Source organism: Monoraphidium neglectum, assembly GCF_000611645.1.
Source record: "Monoraphidium neglectum strain SAG 48.87 unplaced genomic scaffold scaffold00124, whole genome shotgun sequence".
Lineage (NCBI taxonomy): Eukaryota > Viridiplantae > Chlorophyta > Chlorophyceae > Sphaeropleales > Selenastraceae > Monoraphidium > Monoraphidium neglectum.
In genome coordinates, this window is record NW_014013504.1 from 21,812 (window position 1) to 42,133 (window position 20,322).

Sequence of the window (20,322 nt, forward strand, 5' to 3'; positions counted from 1 at the left end):
ACTGTTCGAGACTCGAACGCCGCCGCGACTGCTCGAGTCGCTGCCGCGCCGCCAGGCGCCGCTGGCTCGGCAGCTGCCAGGCATTTGGCTGGAGCAGCTCCCGCAGCTTCGCCATCCGACGCCTCAGGCGTCGCTCCTGCAGGCAGTTCAGTGGAGACCCCCGCTGCATCAGTCGCCAGCACACCCGCTGCGTGCTGCACGCCGCGTGCCGGCCCCATGGACGCCGCAGGCGCCGCTGGCGGGGCGGGCCCCGGCGGCGGCCATGCGGCCATGCCCCACGGCACAAGCGCCCACGGCTGCGGCGCATCCCCGTGCTGGGACGCCTGAGGCAGGGAGCTGGAGGAGAGGAGCGCGCCGCTCGCGGCGTCCAGCTGCGCCAGCGTGCCGTTAATTGTCACGACATACAGGAACCCGTTTGAGGCGAACGCCAGGCCCTCCGGCCCCGCCAGCGCCCGCTGGCTTGCCACCACGCGCCGCGCCGGCTGCGCCCGCCGCGCAGCCCCCGCCGCCCCGGCCCCGCTCCGCCGGCCGCGCGGCGGCGCGGAGGGCGCGGCCAGCGCCATCACGCCGGACACGGAATACTGGCAGACGTGCAGGTGGCGCGTCCAGGGGTTGAAGGCGATACTGGTCGGCCAGCTGGGCGTCGCGCGCGCACGGGACCGTGCGGGGCGAGCGCCGGCGCCTGCGGCCGTGCGCTTGCGTGGTGGCGGAGGCTTTCGGATGCAGTGCGCCACGGCGGGTTCCCCGCCGTCCAGTGGCACCTCTACGAGCTCCGAGGTGCCGCTGCACGCGACGAACAGCCGCGGGCGGTAAACTGCTGCGGACTGCGCCGCGCCGCTGCCACCGGGGGCGTCCAGGCAGCGCACGGCTGCAGCGAAAGCGCGGCAGCAGGCGGCCAGCCGGGCGGCATCGCTGCGAGTCAAGCAGCACAGCACGTGCACCAGCAGGTCTGGGCGGTCGCAAAGCCCGGCTGCCAGGGTGTCAAGCGCAGGCTGTGTCTCTCGTGTAGGTCTCATAACAGTGCGACAGTCTCTGGCAAGAAGATGAGGAGCGTCAGCAGCCCAGCTTCACAGACTGCACCACTATTGCACGTTGGATCACTCCGCTGCCGCAGGTTCATCAAACATATACATTGGCGCCATACATCGTCACAGTGCAAACCATTGATCATCCCTCGCTCTGTTGTCCCTGCCAACCACCAGTGACCGGAGTGTTCGTCACCTTTTGTTCGCCGTGAGCCTATCTGCAATGGCGCCCTACACGCTGTTCGATAACCCCCTGGCTTATTTTCCTGGCAGGGCGCGCTTGGCGCTTGTTGAGAAGAAGGTCAGGCGGGGGCGCCACCACGACAGCTAGCGCTCATCGAGCGTGCGCGAGCGCGCCGAGGGCAGCCGGCGCCGCTGGCAGCTGGGATCTAGCGCATGCTGTAGCACGCTATCATCTGCTGGGATGCGCACGGATGAGCGCCGCAAGCACACACCACGCTGCTGGTGCCCCGCTGCATGGTGCAGCAAGGTAGTTGCCAGCACACTCCCCGCGGTTTCATGCACGGCCACCCACCTAGCCGGTCGCCTCGCCACCTCAGGTGCCGTTTACTAGTAAGGTCGTCAACCTCTTCAATGGGGACAGCCTCAAGCCAGAGTATTTGAGGGTGAGCCGGCCTTGCGCACATGAGCGTACATGGGCATTTGGCCCTTTGCACACGCATGCGTTGGGAGGCGGGCACGATTTTGCCCGGCTGCGCCATTACACACAGCAAACGAGTGACACCTAACTTCCAGCCACCTGCATGGCTCGTACTTGAGGCATGTGATGCTTCTTTTGTGCCTGCACAGTGTGACTTTGCATGTCTGCCTGGACTGAAGCGGCTGACAGCAACTGCTAGTGAGGGGGGGGGGGGCGCGCGTGTTGACCGCCAAGATGAGTAACACCGTTGCCTCCGGCGCCTCATCATTACAATCAAGCCACTGGCTCTTCACGCACTACAAACCCATGCCTGCCAGATCAACCCCGCAGGCACCGTGCCCTCGCTCGCCGATGCAGACAGCAAGGTGCTGTTCACCCAGAGCAGAGAGATACTGGAATTTGCAGACAAGTACGGCGACAACCCCCTGGGAGCCCCTGGCGCCGACCCAGCTCTTGTGAAGTCCTGGGTCGACAAGGTCGCAGAGTGAGCACTGCAGATCAGGGGCCGCCGCATGGTGTCAGCAGATAGTGACGACAGCGTCAGATGACGGCCGCTCACCGGCGCCGCAAGGGCCCCCTGCAGCAGTCGTCGTGAATATGCTGGTACGCACTAGCGACATGAACCCTGCGCCATGCTGACCGCCCCGCCCCGCCCTGACCCGGCCGCAGCTGGGACGGCAACCTGTACGTTGCCGGCAACGCGCCTTCGGCTGCGAAGCTGCTCGGCAGTCTCACGGTGCGCTGCGGTCGCCGATGTGCTGCCCTTGAGCGCGCACGCATACGTCCTCATGCTGCACACGATCCCTCATTGACACTGAGTGCACCCTCATTGACACTGACGACAACCTCATTGACACTGCTTTATGTTGATCACATGTCCACACCGCCTGTTGCAAACACCCCTTCCTCCTCGCAACCATGCTGACCAGTGCACCTCTGCCCTGAACCTTGGGTCTCTCCAACCCCAGGAGTTCAAGATCAAGTTTGCTCAGGCACGTGCAAAGGATGCCCCCGACCTTGGGGACATCTATGCGAAGAAGATCGCCGCCATGAAGGCTGCCGGTAAGCACAGCGACGGCCTCCTCCAAACAGCCAAACCCCCGGCGCATGCGTGCAAGATGCATGACCGGGCTTTTCATGGCAAAGTGATGTTTAGAGGCAAGCCTGTGCCCTTTGGCACCATCTGCGGCGATAGAGGGGCGCCTGTCCAGGTCTTTGATGCGCCGACGTTGCCTTCACACTATGTGTGCACCCCCCCCACACACACACCTGCTTCCCTGCCCGCTGCCCAGGGGAGGAGGGCAAGAACCCCCAGGCTGTTGAGGCCAACCGCAAGCAGCTGGTGGCGATCCTGGACGACGCCGAGGCGCAGCTGGCCAAGACGCCCTACCTGGCGGGCACAGAGTACTCCATGGCTGATGTCATTGTGACGCCAGTGATATTCCGCACAGGACTCACGGTGGGTTTGGGGGAGGTGGCGTCGCGAATGCAGGACGGGAGCACGGGGGTCAGGAGCGTTGGTTGGCAATTGCATGAAGAGGACTTGCCCAGGTTCACGTGCACAGAGGGCTGAGCAGTGCCAGGTGCGTCTGTACAGTTTTGCGAGCAATTGCACGCTGATCATGTCATGTTTGTTTCGATGACTGCGCACACTGCAACCTAGCATGTGCACGCGGACCTTCCCTTCCGGATCCGCAGGGGCAGACCAAGGAGCTGCTGTCGCCGCGGCCCAAGGTGTCAGAGTACTACAACCGCATGAAGGCGCGCCCCTCCTTCCAGCAGGTGTTTGGTCCAGCGCTCAGCGGCAGCACGGCAGCCACTGCGATCCTGCCGGCGCTCTTCAAGGCCTGGCTGGCTGGCGTGACTGGCCGGTACTGAGAGGGACGGTGGCAGCCTCGTGTTGCTGTGCCGAGCGTTGGGAAGTGCAATCTAAGCATCCCAAACCAAGATACCAGTGCGAAATGAGCAATGAAGAGCGCTGCTGCTGAGTCTTCAATCACTTTTGTTGACGGCATCAAAACTGGCGGGCTTGTAAGTGAGGGGACGCGCCCATCTTGTAAGTGAGACAAGGCGCGATGCTCGCAGCATGTGACGTCACCCAAGCTACCCTACTACAGGAGTAGTTCGAGCTTTGCATGCTTGGTCTGATGCTGTGCCCGCCACCTTGTGCTTGCACCTGCATGTGGCCCTGCTCGTCGTCCAAAAGGCACGCCCGCCTGTAAGCAGGAGTCCTGAGCAATCTGACAAAATCGTGGGTTGTAGCTGAAGCTTGCAGTACCGTACAATAAGCAGCTGCTTCCGCTGCTTTCATGTTGCTGCTTACAGTGCCAAAGACACTGGGTTTAATCAGCTGACTGTTGCGCGTGCTGCTGGTGGCTACTGTCTGCAGCAACGTGGCACATGTTCCATCTGGGAGCTTCAACCTGGCTTCAACAGCTGGAGTCGGCACCACCAGCTGCGCGGGACGCGCCTGCAGCCTCACGCACGGGCACTTGTCCAATGGGCTTCGGTACCATCCAAATGTCCAACAATTGTTCCACCACCCGGATCGGGGCAGGTACGTTTGAACCATCTGGCAGTGCCCCAGATCGTTGCCGCCGGTGGACCGCGGGTCTGGGCCGCGCAATCGACTATAGTCAATCATAATTTGGTCATCGGCACGACCGGCCAATACACGGGCCCGGAGATGCGGTGAGGCTGGCCAGGGCAGAGCATATAAGCGAGGTGAGCGGCCCACGTCGCCCACCCTACGGTCGGATTTGTCTAGAAAGGATGCATCAGGGGCGGCGAGGGGTCCAGGAGGCTCTCGCCTCTGCTGCGCCAAGGTGGCGTGCTTGCTCATGCCGACAACGCTCCGCACACCCAGGGGCGCCGCTGCCATGGGGTCGGAGATCGATGAGCGCTTCGAGTTTGACGCGCCCCGGTTCTATGACTTCCAGACCATGACCTCCGACTGCAGCCCTGCGGACGTGTGGTTTGACACTGCTCCCGAGGGACCTGGCAAGCGGCCGGCAGGTGCGTGACCAGCGTGGGCGCTGCCCTCCGCGAGCCCGACACGCTACACCCTGCTCCTGCCTCTAACCCGTACAGCGAAATGCACGAAAATCCTGTTGTGCATCATTAAGGTGAATGCGACTGCCCTTGTTGGCATTCTGCTGACCGCACCACGGCATATGCCCCGTTGCTGCACCCCCCCCACACACACACAGGGCCTGACGGTAACCGCGAGCCGTTCAAGAGCCTGCAGACCGGCGGCGACCAGGGCGCCACGCAGCAGGGCGAGCCGCCGGCCGCGCAGGCTCCCAAGGTGAGGGGATTCCCACCACCGCGCCGCTCCCTCTTGTCGCAGGGGCAGACGTGGCGGCCATGCAGACCTTGGTCACAAGCTTTACCTCCACGGCCTGTGCGACCCCTGGGAACAGAAATCAAGCATAGCTTTTGACTTGGGAGGTGTACGGTCAAAAGCTTGAAGACGATAGCTTGCCCATGATTGTGCAAACTCGCAACTCGCATCCGGCCCTCATCCCTTGCCCAGGAGAAGAGCAAGACAGCAGATGCTGGCGACGCGGCCGCCGGCCCCTCCAAGACCCAGAGCGCGTCCAACATTGTCACCTCCTGGGGTGACGCCACCCGCGCCGGCATCAAGCGCACGCGGTCCCAGGCGGACGAGAAGCCGTCTGCGGGCGAGCAGCCCCCTGCTCGCGGCGCCGGCGCACATGCCACCGGCGCCCAGGGGCCCTCCACCACGCGCAGCGCCGCCGGGCCCGGCGCTCACGGGACCGGCGCCGCTGCTGCGGGCGCTGCAGGGCCCAGCTCCCGGGGCCCCAGCGCCGCCGACGCCGGGCCCTCGAGCCGCGCGCCGCCCGCGGCCGGCGACGCCGGCGCGGGCGGCCACAAGGCGCGGCGCGTGAGCGCGCAGCCGGCGGCGCCGGCGTCGGCGGAGAAGCGTGCGGAGCCGCCGGTGACGCGCAGCATGTCGCGGCTGCTGCGGCTCGCGTTCACGCCCATCCCTGAGCGCAAGGCGAAGCACTTCAGGTGGGCAGCGCTCGCCAGCTTCATCCACAAGAGAGTGTAGGCAACCATGCGCGCTTGGCCAGCCGTCCTCCACACTTGGGCACCGCCTCTGCAACACTTCATTCACGCCCGCGACCACTGCTTTGCTCCCCCTCTTCCAACCGCCTGCGCGGCCCCGCGCGTGCCTGCAGCCCGCCGAAGACCCGCAACGCCCGCACCACCGCCAAGCCGCGCACGCCCTCGCACAAGCGCGGCGCGCGCGACGCCGGCGCGCGGCTGCACCGGGTGCTGGGTGCCAAGATCTCCAAGCCCAGCCGCTCCACCAAGCCGCTGACTCTGCCGGAGGACATGGAGCTCGCCACCACCAAGAGGGCCGCGCGCGGCGCCAAGGCGGGCGACCAGGTGGGGGCCGCGGCGCGAGCTTCCCAGCCTGTCACGTGGGCAGCAGACGCCCGACGGGCGGGTCGCGCGCGCGATCGACGCACGCCCGCTGAGACAGGCGGTCGACAGGGGCGGCCTTTGCCAAATAGCCGTCGATGTGTGACGCCGTCGACGCCGCCTCGGTCTGTCCCTGCGCGCTCCGATTTGCGCAGGCACCCGCGGCCAGCCCCTACAAGTCCCTGGCTGAGAAGGTGCACGACTTCCAGTCCAAGACGCCGCAGCGCTTCAGGGCGCAGCCCAAGGGCGCCGCGGGCCAGCGCACCGGGTCGGCGGGGGCGAGCAGGGGCGGGGCGCGGCAGCAGGCGCAGCAGCAGCAGCAGCAGCACCAGCCGCAGATCACGGAGGCCAAGGTGCGTGGCTCTGTTTGTGAGTGTGTGTGCGTGCGCATGTGCGTGTCGTGGACGACGTTGTTGGTGCACCTGCTAATTTGGAAGGGTGAGGGACTCTTTGCAGAAAGATGGAGCACCGCAAACCCACAAGGGCGTGCCATGGGACATGCCTGGTCATGCGCCCTCCTGGGGCCGGGCAGACTCCTGCGCGAAGCATCGCTGTCGCTCACCCGCGCGTGTATCCACGCGGTGCTGCGCACATCTGTGCAGACGCCTGTGCTGTGGACGTCCACGCGCGCGCGGCCGCGGCGCTTCAAGACGCGCGAGGAGGAGGAGGAGGAGGCGATGCAGCACGAGAGGGAGGCGGGCTTCCACGCGCGGCCCGTCGAGTGAGAAGTCAGGGCGGCGGGGAGAAATGGGCGGGCGGCCAGCAAGCATTTGCCCCCACATTAGGCCTCTCAGTCATGTACGCCGGACCTGAAATCGCAGCATCTGCTTTATAGCAAACCCACCACTTACCATCTCACTCCCCACCGCACCCCGGCAGCCCCGCGGTGATGAGCGGCGCCGCCGCCGCCCGCACCAACCCGCCGGACGCCGCGCGGCGCCCGCTGACGGAGGTCAAGCCCTTCGCGTTCGCCGTCGACCGGCGCGCGCTGTCGCGCTCCCGCGGCCGCGCGTCTGTCGCCGATGGCGGCGGCGAGGGGCTCGCACGGGACGGGCCGCAGACGCGGCTGCGGGCGTCGCAGGCTGGGGGCGGCGGCCGCAGCATCCTGGACGGCGGGGTGGGTGGCTTCGAGGGTGCCTCTGCTTGGTCAAAGGGGGCTCTGCCTTCTCACACACGGCTAGGTGGCGTGGATTGTGGTTCTGGGCCCCCTGCATGCCAGACCCTGTTATGCGGGGTGCTTTTGAGAGCCCAGTGCCGCCAATCAGCACACCAACCCACGCCTCGACATTCAAACAGATCCTGGGCGCCGCAGCGCCAGGCGCCGGCGCCGGCGCGCGCCCCAACCGCCCGGTCTCTGCCGGGCGGCAGCGGCCCGCGGCGGCGGGGCAGGAGCGCCCGGCCTCGGCCGGGCGCGCGCGGCCCAGCCTGACGATCCCCAAGTCGCCGCTGCTGCGCACCAAGATCCGCCACCACTCGGTGAGCAGGGCTGCGGCTTCAATCATAGCAACAGCTGGGACCGCAGAAGTGCAAAGGCGGCCAGGCCAGGCCAGCTACATTGTTGGTGTTGGGGAACATCAGGCTGAGAGCCGCGATCTGTGGGTGTGTTCTATCACCGTGGACTCCCCCACCTCCTGCCGCCGCCCTCCCCGCCGCTTTCCAGCCGCCGCAGCAGCGCGCGCTGCCCAAGACAGAGTTCAAGGCCCGCCCCGCGCCCACCTTTGACGCCATTGGCGCCACGTGAGCGCCCGCCCATCGGCGCCGCCGCCCCGATCCACATGACAGTTGCACACGCGACAGCCCAGCCCGCACGTGACGTGACGTGGCCTGTGTCGGCGCACGATGCTTTCCTTGCAATCAGCACCCTCGGTGCACTTAGGCGTCCATTCAGGCGCCTTGCCCCCCAAAGTATGACTCACCCCTCCTCGTCCTCGCCCCCCTGCACCTCCTCCTCCTCCTGGCCCCAGTGCTGTGCCCTACGTGCCCCCCAAGGAGGTGACCCACCCACAGCCGTTCCACCTGATGACAGACGACCGCCACAGGCAGCACGAGGCGCAGCAGCGCGCCAAGCTGGAGGAGCAGCGCCGCATGGTGCGCTCCACGCGCCTCGCGCGGGAAAGGGGACAGGGGATTAGGGTGTGAGGGGTGCTGCATGCCTGCTTGAGCGCCCTGAAATCAGGTAGACTTGAGTGCAGTTTTCAGCACACAACGCCGCTGCTGCTTTCCTTCTGCTCACGTCGTCCCAGGAGGAGCGCAGGCGGCGCGTGTCTGCGCGGCCGCTGCCGCTGACGACGGACATGCCCGCGGTGCCGCCGCGGCCGGCGCCCAGGGAGCTCACGCTGCCGGCGCCATACAGGTCTGACGGGACGCGCAGCGGGGCTGGCGGGGCTGGGCAGTGGCGCTGAAGTCGCCATCGTCATCAACGCACGGCTCGGCTGCGATGAATCGGGGGTGTTTTGCGTTTGCAGCACAATCTGTGGGCTTGAGCACAGGAGAGTCAGGGCTTCTGGGGATGTAGGACGAGCGTGCGGCGCGCCGTTCGCCGCCCTCCTTTGCGTTTCGCACAGGCTGCGCAGCGAGGCGCGCCACATTGACGCGGTCCACAAGCACCAGGAGGACCTGGCGCGCGAGGAGGAGGAGCGCCGCAGGGCCGCCGAGTTCAAGGCGCGCGGCTTCCCGGGGGGGATAGCGAGCTCCCATGCGCCGCTGTAGAGGCGTGTCCGCGGTCAAGGCATCCCAAAGGACCCGCCTTGATCGCGCAAGGAGCTGCCGTAATGGTGCCTTGCCACCTGGCAGCGCCCACCTACCCATTGACATTGCTGACACCGCACCTATCCCGCCGCATGATATGACATCTGGTAAGCATTCCATCACCACCGCGCAGGCGCGCCCCATGTGGGCCGGCAAGCCGTTTGCGGTCCACGAGAGCGACGCGCCGCTGACCGTGCCGGACGACGTGGTGCTGGCCACTGAGGAGCGCGCCGAGGACCGCGGGGAGTTTGACCGCGCGGTGGCCGACAAGATGCGCGCGGAGGAGGTGGGGGGCGATTGCTGTCCACGGGGGAGGGGGGGCTGAAGGGCAAAGCCCTGATTATAGGGCCTCCGAGGGTGGGTCGGCGTTGATGCTTGCTTCCTGTGTTGCGCAAGGGGGCATCGCAGCCGGCAGACGTGGCTGAGGGCGGGGCGCATGCGGGACGAGGGCCGGGCCCACCGCGCTGCCATTTAAGCACTGCGGCCCTGGACCTGCAGGAGGAGCGGCGGCGCCAGGAGGAGCTGAGGCAGCAGTGCGAGGAGGAGGAGGAGCGCGAGTACCGCAGGAGCCTGAGGTTCAAGGTGCGAGCAGTTTGTTTGGCAGGGCCCATGCGAGTACAGCACGGCACACTGGCGGCCCTAGTCGGCTCGCATGGCTGTGTAGCTGCCCTGATGCGGTGTTGACAAGGAAGCCGAGGGCTTGAGCGTCGCAGCGAAGGACCCTGACGCATCCTCGTTCCCTCGTGCACCCTTTGTCACTGCAGGCGCGCCCCATGCCCAAGTTTGACCAGCCCTTCTTCTCCCGCCCGAGCGAGAAGCCCCTGACCAACGCCCAGACGCCCGACTTTGCCTCCAAGAAGCGCGCGCGGCGCGACGGATGAGGCAGCCGCCGGCCGCAGGGCACGCGGCATCGCAGGCGTGCATCAAAACCGGCGGCGTCGCGCAGTGGCTTCTTGGATGGCTTTATGTCGACAAACATGACTGGTAGAAGGCGTGCATGAAGGATGCAGATGACTTGGCAGAGCAAGGCAGATAGGATAGGATGACATTGGCCCGATGCAATCCCACGACATCAGGACAGTTCTATGACACCCTGCTCAATCCGCACCAGCGCTGGCACCCCTGTCAGCGGCTCACGCCTGACCACAGGGAATCCAGGGGTTCGTGCTTGTGATTCCGTTTCGGATACGACCCTGTGCCTGCAATGCCTTGCTAGATATGTGCAGATCCCCTCCCTTCTGCGTTCTGAGGCGTGCGTGACACTCTCAAGCTACTGTGAATGCGGGAGTCCACTGGTAGTTAGTGGTTTGTAACCGTCACTTCTGCACTGCTGAGTTACTTGCCATGAGCCAGGTGTGCATCACACAGCACCTCAGTGCCTGCTCTGTTGCGTGCAGTCAGCCGGCAGTCTGCATGCCAGCGACTCGAGGGGAACGAAAGCAAGAGCCTTTGATTCGAGCGTGTCTGCAACAGACATGTATGCACGTGGCGGCTTGCTTTTGAATGCTCGCCATGCAGCGCCAGCACCTCTGATCATGCGTGCACCTAGAATAGGCGCCAGCCATCGCAAGCACGCTTCACGCTGCACAACTGCAGCGACCCTTGCAAGCTTCGCTGCAGGATAGCACTGCCACAGTTGCCACAATGGCAGAGCACAACAAGGCGCCTCCCAGTTGTTCAAAGCGTCAAGGAAGCAATCAGGGATGCTGTGGGACGGGTGCAGAGCCGGGTGGGAGTGCTGTGGCGGCAATGCTGTCGCCCGGCAGCAGGCCAGTCTAGACGGCCCCGAGCCGGCTGGCTCTGCGCGCTTGTGAGACCCACAGCAGCTGCGCCTACTGCCAGGCAGGCCCTGCACATGCGCCAAGGATGGCATGGGCATGTGGGTCGCGAAGGATGAACAGGCTGTGCCTTGGTTTGTGCTGTTGTTCAATTGTCTGCAGCCTGCATAGCGGAAGTCTACTCGCACAGCATCGATGTGTATACGCCTCATGGACGTGACAACATTCAGGATCACAGCTGTGTAGCAGCGCTGGAAATGTCCTGTAAAGCTGGAAGCTGTCATCTTCCAGACCTTTTCAAGCTGCCGCCGCTCACGGAGCCCACCCCTCCTACAGCCCTGCGGCCCGCAACGCCAGGCCCGCCGCCAGCGCCGCAGTTTGGCGAGCTCCTGACCAGCGCGCCCATCCCCGCGGCGCGCCGCGAGGCGCCATGAGGGCTGCCGCCGCCCGACGGCGGCCGCAGTCCGCCGCCTGCTGCGAAAGGTCCGCCGCCGATCGCCGTGCCCTCCAAAGCCAGTTCGTGTGCGCCCGACATGACCAGGGTGCCGGCCTGGATAGTGTTCACCGACGCCCCGGCGATGGCCCCGCAGCTGCCGCCCACAACTGCCACCGCCTGCTGCTGCAGCAGCTCAATGCTGACGCCGGTCAGGCCGAGGCCGCCCTGGTTAAACATTGGCGGGGCGATGAGTGGGCAGAGGCATGCATCAGCCTATAGTCGAGGGTCATCATGGGGCACGGCTCTCCAGCAAAGCACTTGGCGCCCTCCACACATACCCTCACTGCCCACAGCCAACCGCCCTCGGCTGGGGCAGGCAGTCCCCGGTTTCCATGCGTGTCTCACCTTCAACCCCAGCGCCCCTGCACCGCCGCCGCCGCCACCGCCTCCCCACAGGCCGAGCCTGTCCGGCAGCGCGGCCACCCCAGAGCCCGCCAACAGCTCCCTCAGCTGCTGCAGCTGCGCCGCCGTTGCCGGGCCCGCACCCGCCCCCGCCATGGCGCCCTGCTGCATCCCCGTAAGCCCGGTCTGCATTGCTAGGAGCGCCTGCGCATAGGCGCGCTCCTCGTCGGAGACGGGCTGGCCATCGATCACAGACAGCTGAGGCGCCCTGAACAGCAGCAGCGGGCGGTGCGCCTGCGGGCCGAGGGCGCGCACCCGGCGGCAGCATGCGCGGCGAGGGCGGCGCAGCAATCAACAAATGCATGGTATGCAGCTCTGCAGACGTCATCTCGGAGCCGCATGCAGGCTAAAAATCACTGTTGCACCCAACACTCCTCGTCACAACCAGGGAACACTACGCCTTTCACCCGGCCACACCACACGACCCCTTGTTACGCACACCACGTCGCACCACACCTTACTTCACCACACTGGCCTCGACCTAACCGCTGCAATACCCCATAGCAAGCCCCATCGACGCACCGGCCGCCGCGCCACGGGGCTGCCCGCCAGCGCCACCTCCCGCAGCTCGCCCAGCGCCCCCACCGCCCGTTCCACTTCCACAGCGTCAGCCAGCCTGTTGCCTGCGGCCGACAGCCTCGTCAGGGCGGCCAGGCGGGAGGCACCCGCGAGGGAGCGGAGGCCGCAGTCGTCGATGCGGAGTTCGCGCAGGCGGGTGAGGGGCGCGAGGGACTCGGGGTCCAGGGACCTGTGTGTGTGTGTGTGTGTGTGTGTGCACGTGCACATGCGCGCGCAGCAGGGTAGTTGCTGAACAGAGAGGCTGGGCAGCGTTGGGTGAGGCGGGGCCCTGCGGTCTGCATAACGGGGTGGAAATCAGAGTGATCGATGGCGACGCCAGGTGCACCTGGTCCCCTTGAAAGTCCGGTGTGGTGGTGGATACTGGTGGACCATCGCATGGCAGCACTGCAGATTGCTGCATAGTGTCCCTGCTCTGCCTGAGAGTATCCCCCTGATCACACGTATAGATAGATCATCACACATGCAGATCACCCCGGGCTCAGATCACCACAGGCTCAGATCACGCCCCACCTGATCTTGTTCCTGCTGAGCACCAGCTCCCTCAGCCGCCCCAGCCCCTCCAGCCCCTCCGCCCTCGTCAGCTCGTTGTCCGACGCGTCCAGGCACCGCAGCCCCGGCAGCCGCGCCCCCAGCTGCAGCGGGCCCAGGGATGTCAGGCCGTTTGACCTGAGCTGCAGTACCTGCAAGGCAGGCAGCAGGGCAACCGACAACGCCAGCCCCGGCCCCGTCCCCGCCGCCGCCGCCGCAGCCGCCCCCACAGCGCCCACGCCGCCGGCTGCCGGCGCATCCGCCGCCGCGGCGGCGCCGTCCGCAGCTGCAGTAGGTGCGAGCTCGCGGCTGCTGCAGCCGCCGCTGCCGGGGCCGCCGTCCGCGGCGCCGCGCTCGCCGAGCCGGTTGCCGTTGAGCCGCAGCACAGCCAGGGAAGACAGCCCCGCCAGCGCCGGCAGCGCCGCTGCAGTCAGCTGGTTGCCGTCCAGAGTGAGCTCGGTCAGCGCCCCAAACGGCGTCTGAGGGGCGGCGCCTGCGACCACGGCTGCGCTGCCGCCGCCGCCGCCGCAGCTTGACCCAAAGACCGTGCCTGTGTCGCGGATGCGCAGGCTGGACAGGTCGAGGGAACGGATGGCTGAAAAGGAGCCGGCGCCCAGCTGCTCCTCCTGCATTGAGGTTTGAGTTTGGGTTTGAGTCGCATTCGTGGTGGGTTTTGAGGGTGGGCCGCTTGGGCGGGGGTTTGCGGGGGGAGGCGGCTGGCTGCAGCTTGCCGCTGCGACGTGCTGTGCACAAGTGCCCCCAACGGGTAGGTCATCAATTGACCACCCATATGATGCAAATCACAGCTGCTCCGCACTGCTGCCCGGCGCCGACTACAGCACGGCACGTGCGCAAAGGTACAGCACCGCAAAACAGGATCAATCCCAGCTCACCAGGAACTCGATCGTGAGGCGCCCCGAGTAGCGGCCCCGCGCCGCCGCCAGCTCCTGCGGTGTTACGGGGGCGCCGTCCAGCACCTTGATGCGCCGCAGTGTGTACACCATCAGGGCGCGGTAGTCCTGCGGGCGCCAAGGTTTTAGCGGCCGCAGGATGGATCAAGTCAACAACCCAGTCAAAGTGAAGGGTTTTGCTACCAAAGTGAAGGCGGCATGCTACCAAAGTGATGGCGGGGATGCTTGACAGCAGCGACCGCGCGAGAGAGGTTGGGAAGAGGTTTCATCTTGACACAAGTATTCCCATTCCAACCCGCGGCTACTAATTGCGAGGGTTTGTTTGCCTCAAAGGGCCGGCGCACCTCCTTATCCGTGACCAAGGGGTTGCCAGTCAGATCCACCACCGCCAGCCCGGGTAGCTTCCCCAGCCGCCTTGATTCTGCCCGGAAGCTTCCCAGGGCGTTGCTGGCCGCGTAAAGCTCGATCAGTGACGTCATCGTGTCGACGCCGTCCAGGGACGGCAGGCGGTTGCGCTCGGCCGCGAGGCACTCGAGTGACGCCAGGGACTTTAGGGGCGCCAGGGTGGCAAGGCGGTTGCAAGAGATGTCGAGGCGGCGCAGGCGCACCAGGCGCGAGAGGGCGTCCACCTAGGCGCGAGGCGAGGCGAAGGTAACGTGGTTGCATTGCATCACTGAAATTCTAGCAGGCCGGAGGCAGCTGCTGGGGTTGAGAGTTGGCATACAGCTTTGGACGACTTGCCAGACACCGCTTGTCAAACCCCCTGCCGTCTGTCAATGCCTGAGGCCAGCCTCTGTGGCAAGCCGACCCCCACTGTGACAGCCGGCGGAGGCGCACTTGCACCAGGCAGTTGTTGGACAGGTCAAGCTCTGTCAGCGCCGAGCAGCCCTGCAGGCCCTCCACCCCCAGCAACCGGTTCCCCGAAAAGTTCGCGCGGCGCAGGCGGCCGAGGCCAGCCAGCGAGGGCAGTGCGAGGAGGCAGCGGCCGGAGGCGCAGAGCGAGTGGGCTCGCGCCCGCCAGGCCCCGGCATCGGGTGGGCCTGCGTGTTGTGCTGCACGGGCCCCACCCATGCCTGTGATGCATGGGGTTTGAGGTCGTGGGTGCCTCAGCGTGCGAGCAGCCACTTTTTCTACCATGCTTCAGACACTCACATGCAGCCAAGGCAAGGACAAGGTCATGCGCCGGTTTGCAAATCACACGGGCTTGACAAACGCCCACATCAAGCACCTGTAACACACCTGGAAGGTCTGTGTGATGCCACTGGGTCACACACTGCCAAAGGTCGTCGCCGCCCGTTTTCCCACTCCCCTCGCCCACGGCCGTCAGCCCCGCCGGCCCCAAGGGCTGGGCGGGGGCCCCATCGAGCACGCGCAGCCGAGGCAGCTGCATGAGCAGCAGCGGCGTGCAGGCGGCGTCCGTGGCGACAGGGTTGCCCTCCAGCACCAGCTCCTCGAGACCCTGCAGGCAACTGCGGGGCGGAGCGATGTGCGGTGTGTGGGATGGTGCCGCACACTGATGAACAACTTGCAATTTTCCAAGCCCTGTGCCCTTGTTACACTGTTGCGCCCCCTCCCTGACTGCAGCCTACATGCAACAAGGCACGCTTCATTGCACCATGCTGCAGCCCTAGCCAGCTACTCTGTAGAGCCATGAACGCCGGGCGCCCTTGCCACCCCAACTCCTCCGACCCTTCGTCTCCCCCCAAAAGACACACACACACACACACACCACCAAGCAGGCACGCACGTACCAACACAGCAGCCCACCTGGCAATGGCAATGGCGTCCTCCAATGAGTCCAGGAGGTTGAAGCCCAGGTCCAATGACGTCAGCAAGGAGAAGCTTAGCAGGCACGCCCCGTCGGCGCCGTGCAGCGCGGCGACGCGGTTATGGCCGAGGTCAAGGCTGCGCAGGCCTGGCGCAAGCGGCTCGAGAGCCTGCATGCGGGCAGGCCCGGCAATGAGGAATGTTGCGGATGGAATGCACAATCAAGTGCTTGATTGCTTTAGGCTGGAAATAATGGAAGTGCAACATCCCAACACCGGCCGGTTTGCTGCAGTGCTGTCACTGGTGGGCAAGCACCAACCCTCTGGGCAGCAGGCGCTGGAGAGCAGCAGACGGACCACCCCCAAAGCAGCACGGCGTGGCTGATGGACAGCATCCCCACCTTCAGGCCTGTGATCTCATTGAAGGACAGCACCAACGCACGCAGGCTGCGCAGCGCACCCAGCGGCGCCAGGTCGCCGTCCCCCAGCCCGCAGCAACTGACATCCAGCCGCACGACGGCCGCGCCCGCCGCCGCGAGGAGCCCGCCCTGCAGTCGCCGCAGAAGCCGCGCGGCCGGCGCGGCGCCGGCGGCCTCCTCCAAACGGCGGCCGACGCCGGAGTCGCCTCCGAGTTGGCCGCTCGCCTCACTTGCTTCAGGCAATTCCGACTCGACGCGCGCCACAAGCGCTTCCCATCGCGCCTCCTCCTCTGCCCACGACCTTGCGAGGCTTAGCTCCTCCGGCCGCTGCTTCTCAGCGGCCGCCAGCCAATGCAGCAGCGGCGCCGCCACGCCGCGCATCGCGGGATCGCCCACAGACTTCTCCGCGGCGGCTAGCTCATGCTCGCTGACCTCAAAGCACGCCGCAGCCCCCGCGCCGCCAGCCGTGGCGACGGTGGGGCCCGCGGTCGTCAGCAGCGGCGAGCCTGGCGCCAGATCATAGTCAAACGTGACGAGGTATTCCGGTAGCACCGCCGAGGGGTCGAAGACGTAGTACGTACGATGCTTTTGCGGCTGCTGCTGCGGCTGCTTGTGGTGGTGGTGAGAGGTAGGCGGCGGGCAGGCAGGCACTGCGTACACTGCCGTGGCACCCGGGAACACGCAGGGCATCACGCGCGCCGTGCCGCTGCTGCCCCTCTCACGCCCCAGCCCCGTGGCCCCGCCGGCCTCGCACAGGCGCCCTCCAAGCCGCGCCTTGCAGACCAGCAGCAGGCCGGGCCCGGCCGGCCCGCCGCCGTTGCCGATGCTGCTGCCATCCTTCGCCATCCCGCTTGTCAGCCGCCGCGCGTCTGCTAGGAGGACGCTGCTGTGTAGCACCACCGCCTCGTCCAAACCCAGCTCCCCGTAGCGCTGCGGCTGGAAGCCGCCCTGCGCCGCAGCCATGAGCTCGCCTGCGCGCAATTGGGGTCCAGTAACTTCAAGTGTGAAGGGTGGACATGCATCAGCTGCCGCGCGCGGGCTGGCGCCGGCGGTCAAACGTGGTTGGCAGCACCAGTTTGACCGCTGCCCAGATGCGCGCGTGGGCGGGCCTCACCCTGCAGCTCCGGGTGCTCGCCGACAAACAGGTGCTCCACCGCCCGCGCCGCGCCGCTCGCCGGGCCGCCGTCCCCGCCCGCCGCCTCAAACTGCGCCCGCAGGCCGCGGTTGTGCACCCTCAACACACTCAGCACGCTCAGCCCAACAACGCCCCCCGGCGCCGCGCCGCTGCCGGCCCCAGGGCCCGGCGCCCCGAGCCGCTCCCGCAGCATCGCCACCAGCGATTGATACCACGCCTCTTCCCGGCGCCCCTCCTCGAGCCTCACGTTCCCGGCGCTCTCCTGCTCCACCCGCAGCCGCGCCACCACCTCATCCGCCAGCCGCAGCGCCCGCCGCCGGCAGGCCGCGAACGCTGACTCAGCCGCCGCACGCCGCGACCGCAGCTGGAGGACCGCCTCTTGCAGCGATCGCAGGCAGGCAGCGCGGGTCTCGCCATCGCCCGTAGCCGCTGCGGCTGTTGATGTGGACCGGCCTTGCTGCTGCTGCTGCTGCTGCTGCTGATGCTGCTGCTGCTGCTGCTGCTCCTGCTGCTCGTCCTCTAGGCGCTGCCGCAGCCGCGCGGCCTGCCGCTGCAGGCGCCTCTGCGTGGCGTCGAATCGCTGGCGCAGCAGGCGCAGGCCGCCCTCCGCACGCGCCTCAAGGTCCCCCGCGCCGCGCCGCACGGCCCGGGCCCTCATGCTGTAGTATAGCTGCAACATGGGGAGTGTGGCGTGCCACTGTTTCAGCCGCGGCCTTGACAGAACCTTCTAGATACAACACCACTATTGCATACGTGAGATTCCACTGCACATGACAAATTTGATGACCCGCAGTATTCAATATCCCAGGCATCCGTTGTTTGCTGATGCATGGTGTATGCCCCTCTCTCAACCGATCAGCACGCGCACCTGCTTCTTTGCAAGCGTCGCTGCGGCGGCCGCGCGCGACTCCGGCGCGACCACCAGAGTGTCCAGCGCAGTAAGGCGGCCCAGCGCGCACAGCGCCGAGGTGTGGTAGTTGGGCAGGGAAGCTGCCGGGCAGGCGCCCCACATGGGGTCGTACAGGCACAGGTCGTCTAGGGCGGGCAGGCGGGACAGGGCCCTGAACTCCTGTGGGCGAGAGAGGGTCACACAAGGGTCACATGGCAAACAGTAGCAGCACGCGAGAAAAGAGACTCAGATCAGCATCAAGCCATGCTGCTTGCTCGGCTGCAGCATTGGCCTTGAACTTGAGCCGAGCTTCCTGGGTGGCACGCCAGCCAGCAAGCGTGAGGACCATCGGCTACCATCGCCAGGCGTTGCAAGGCCACACCTCCCCAGGCACGCGCCTGGAAGCTGGCTACGCGGTTGTCCGCCAGGTTGAGCCTCCGCAGCGCCGAGCAGCCGTCCAGCGCGCCGCCTACGCTGCACACGTCGTTGCGGGCTAGGCACAGGCCGCGCAGCCGCCCGAGGCCGCCGAGGCCCTCGATCCGGGATATGTGGTTGTCGGCTAACGACAGCACCTCCAGCGCGGTCAGCGCCTCCAGGCCAGTGGTCTGGGTCAGCCTGGGCTGGGTGTACAGCGGTGCCAGGCACGGGCGGCAGGAGCGTTACGGTTTTTGGTGGTAAAGGTGGGAACAGGCCTGTCCCTCATCATTGCTGCAAAGTTGATGCGTGAACAACCCAGGGTGAGGTCGGCCCTGCTTCCTGCCCTGACGCATGTGGCTGCCCCCTGCTGCTGATGGTTGGTCGGCGGTCGCGCTGATCTTGGCTGCAAACAGGCTGGGGGCCGGCTGCTTGCCTGTTGCTATATACATACAACTCTCTCAGCCGCAGCAGCGCCCCCAGGCCGCCAAGCGAGCCGATGCGATTCTCCGGCAGCCACAGCCGCTCCAGCGCCCCACAGCCCTGCAGCCCCTCGATTGCGGTGATGCCCTGCGCGGTCCGTGTGGGAGACCGTGCACTGTTTGCGCCGCGTGCATGGCTGGCAGCGTGGTGCACCCTGCTCGCCGGTTGCTTGTCGTGGGGTCAAATGGCCTGCCACCTCGCATGTCACAGCACCATGCAGTCTCCATGTGCTGCACGCGCATCATTGCCCGCCAGTTGCCATGCGCCGCACACAACCTCATTGATGTGTCCATGCATGAGCCGCGCCTGGTCGATGAGTTGGAGGGTGGTGAGCGCCGGGAACATGCGCAGCGCCAGCATCTGCGGGGTTGGGGACGTGAGGACGCGGACACCCCTCAGTTGGCTGCTGCTCGGCATGGCAACGCGGCGCCGTCACGTACGCAGGGAAATGGGGGCAAGAAGCAGCCGCCATGCAGCACCATGCAGGCGCTGCATGGCGCAGGCATGCATCAGACCTGGTCACTCAAAAGCTGCCGACGCCCGCGCCAACCGCACCCGCGGGTACTCATGCAGGAATAGCTCCAGCTCCTTGATGCCCGCGGTCCCGCCCTCCGCGCACACCTCCTCCAGTCCATTTGATTCGATGATCGCATCAAAGGCTGCGCCAAGGGCGCGGCATTTGGACGAGTTCCATGCACCAGCAGGAGAGCTACTGATGCTGCGGTGGCGGTCGGGCCGTCGCCATCATACAGCACACCTGTCCTCTCTTCATCGGAGAGCTGAGATAGTTGCTCCTCCATCGCCTGTTGTATTGATTTTGCCATCAGGCGGGAGGACGTGAGTCGCCGGCAGATCACTGTGCAGTCAACACGGAATGAGTGAAGTCGGGGATGGATTATATGGGAAGTTTTGTATTTGACACGGCCCACCACTCATGAGCTCGGTCAGCTTGCGGGTCAGCGACCCAGCTGAGGTCGCGTGACAACAAACACGGTACAACAAATTATAGAACAAGGAGACGTGTGCCATCACATGATATGACAGCTGCTGCGGATGCACGAGTGTCTGTACCGAAGTGCTGCATTGGACATTGGGAGAGCGCAGCCTGGCTGGGTGGCTGGCCACCACCACGGCACCAGAAAGTAAGTCCATGCTGAAGGCCGCAAAAGAAGTTACACAGGGGGCGACACGCCTTGGGACTCTCTTGAGACAGATATCCAAAGGAAGCCAAGGACTTCACCGCTCATGTGCAGCCAAGCAAGATCAGAGCGGGATCAAGGCGTACGAGGGTCTGGACACGCAGTAAGAACCAGGAAGAAGGTGAAAATCCCCACAGCCGTGTGGCTGGGCAGAGCCGGAGTCGAATGCCATAATTGCTGCGTGCATACGCATACGCGAGAGAATCGGCAAGCAAGAAAGGGGCGGGTGGCAGTGGCCGCGTCGTTTCAACCCCCCCACAGACCACAATCAGCGCAGAAGACCCGAGCTGCATCACGTGGAGCCCGGCAAAAGGATGTTTGCAGGGATCGGCGCGGTCAAGGACGCAAGCGCCTCCAGCTGCAGGGCCCCTGTCAGTGCGGCCACGTTGCTGCCCACCGCCGCACCGCCCTCCGCCGTGTCTGCGCCGACCGCCACA

General features: G+C 66.0%; 4 protein-coding genes across 4 annotated transcripts; 3 read left to right on the plus strand and 1 right to left on the minus strand.

Moving 5' to 3' along the window:
- Positions 1-1,248: 1,248 nt before the first annotated feature.
- MNEG_1275 (hypothetical protein) lies at positions 1,249-3,564 on the plus strand (the record flags this gene model as incomplete). The annotated part of the gene is made up of 7 exons (XM_014050244.1): positions 1,249-1,326; positions 1,586-1,651; positions 2,004-2,170; positions 2,356-2,422; positions 2,655-2,748; positions 2,979-3,145; positions 3,385-3,564. 7 exons carry the CDS (start codon positions 1,249-1,251, stop codon positions 3,562-3,564), a joined length of 819 nt encoding a protein of 272 aa, XP_013905698.1.
- Positions 3,565-4,565: 1,001 nt separating this feature from the next.
- MNEG_1276 (hypothetical protein) lies at positions 4,566-8,847 on the plus strand (the record flags this gene model as incomplete). Its single annotated transcript, XM_014050245.1, has 12 exons — positions 4,566-4,701; positions 4,896-4,993; positions 5,222-5,721; positions 5,892-6,102; positions 6,294-6,491; positions 6,741-6,859; positions 7,018-7,255; positions 7,435-7,614; positions 7,799-7,875; positions 8,103-8,226; positions 8,382-8,491; positions 8,703-8,847. 12 exons carry the CDS (start codon positions 4,566-4,568, stop codon positions 8,845-8,847), a joined length of 2,136 nt encoding a protein of 711 aa, XP_013905699.1.
- A 181-nt stretch (positions 8,848-9,028) lies between these two features.
- Positions 9,029-9,767, plus strand: MNEG_1277 (hypothetical protein; the record flags this gene model as incomplete). The annotated part of the gene is made up of 3 exons (XM_014050246.1): positions 9,029-9,172; positions 9,385-9,468; positions 9,651-9,767. 3 exons carry the CDS (start codon positions 9,029-9,031, stop codon positions 9,765-9,767), a joined length of 345 nt encoding a protein of 114 aa, XP_013905700.1.
- Positions 9,768-10,944: 1,177 nt separating this feature from the next.
- On the minus strand, positions 10,945-19,486 carry MNEG_1278 (Leucine-rich repeat-containing protein 9; the record flags this gene model as incomplete). Its single annotated transcript, XM_014050247.1, has 17 exons — positions 10,945-11,325; positions 11,506-11,796; positions 12,085-12,310; positions 12,652-13,295; positions 13,563-13,688; positions 13,925-14,209; positions 14,418-14,620; positions 14,886-15,049; positions 15,348-15,517; positions 15,748-16,736; positions 16,880-17,570; positions 17,769-17,969; positions 18,146-18,404; positions 18,658-18,773; positions 18,960-19,046; positions 19,242-19,345; positions 19,444-19,486. The coding sequence occupies 17 exons, from the start codon at positions 19,484-19,486 to the stop codon at positions 10,945-10,947; spliced, it is 4,980 nt and encodes a 1,659-aa protein (XP_013905701.1).
- Positions 19,487-20,322: the final 836 nt, after the last annotated feature.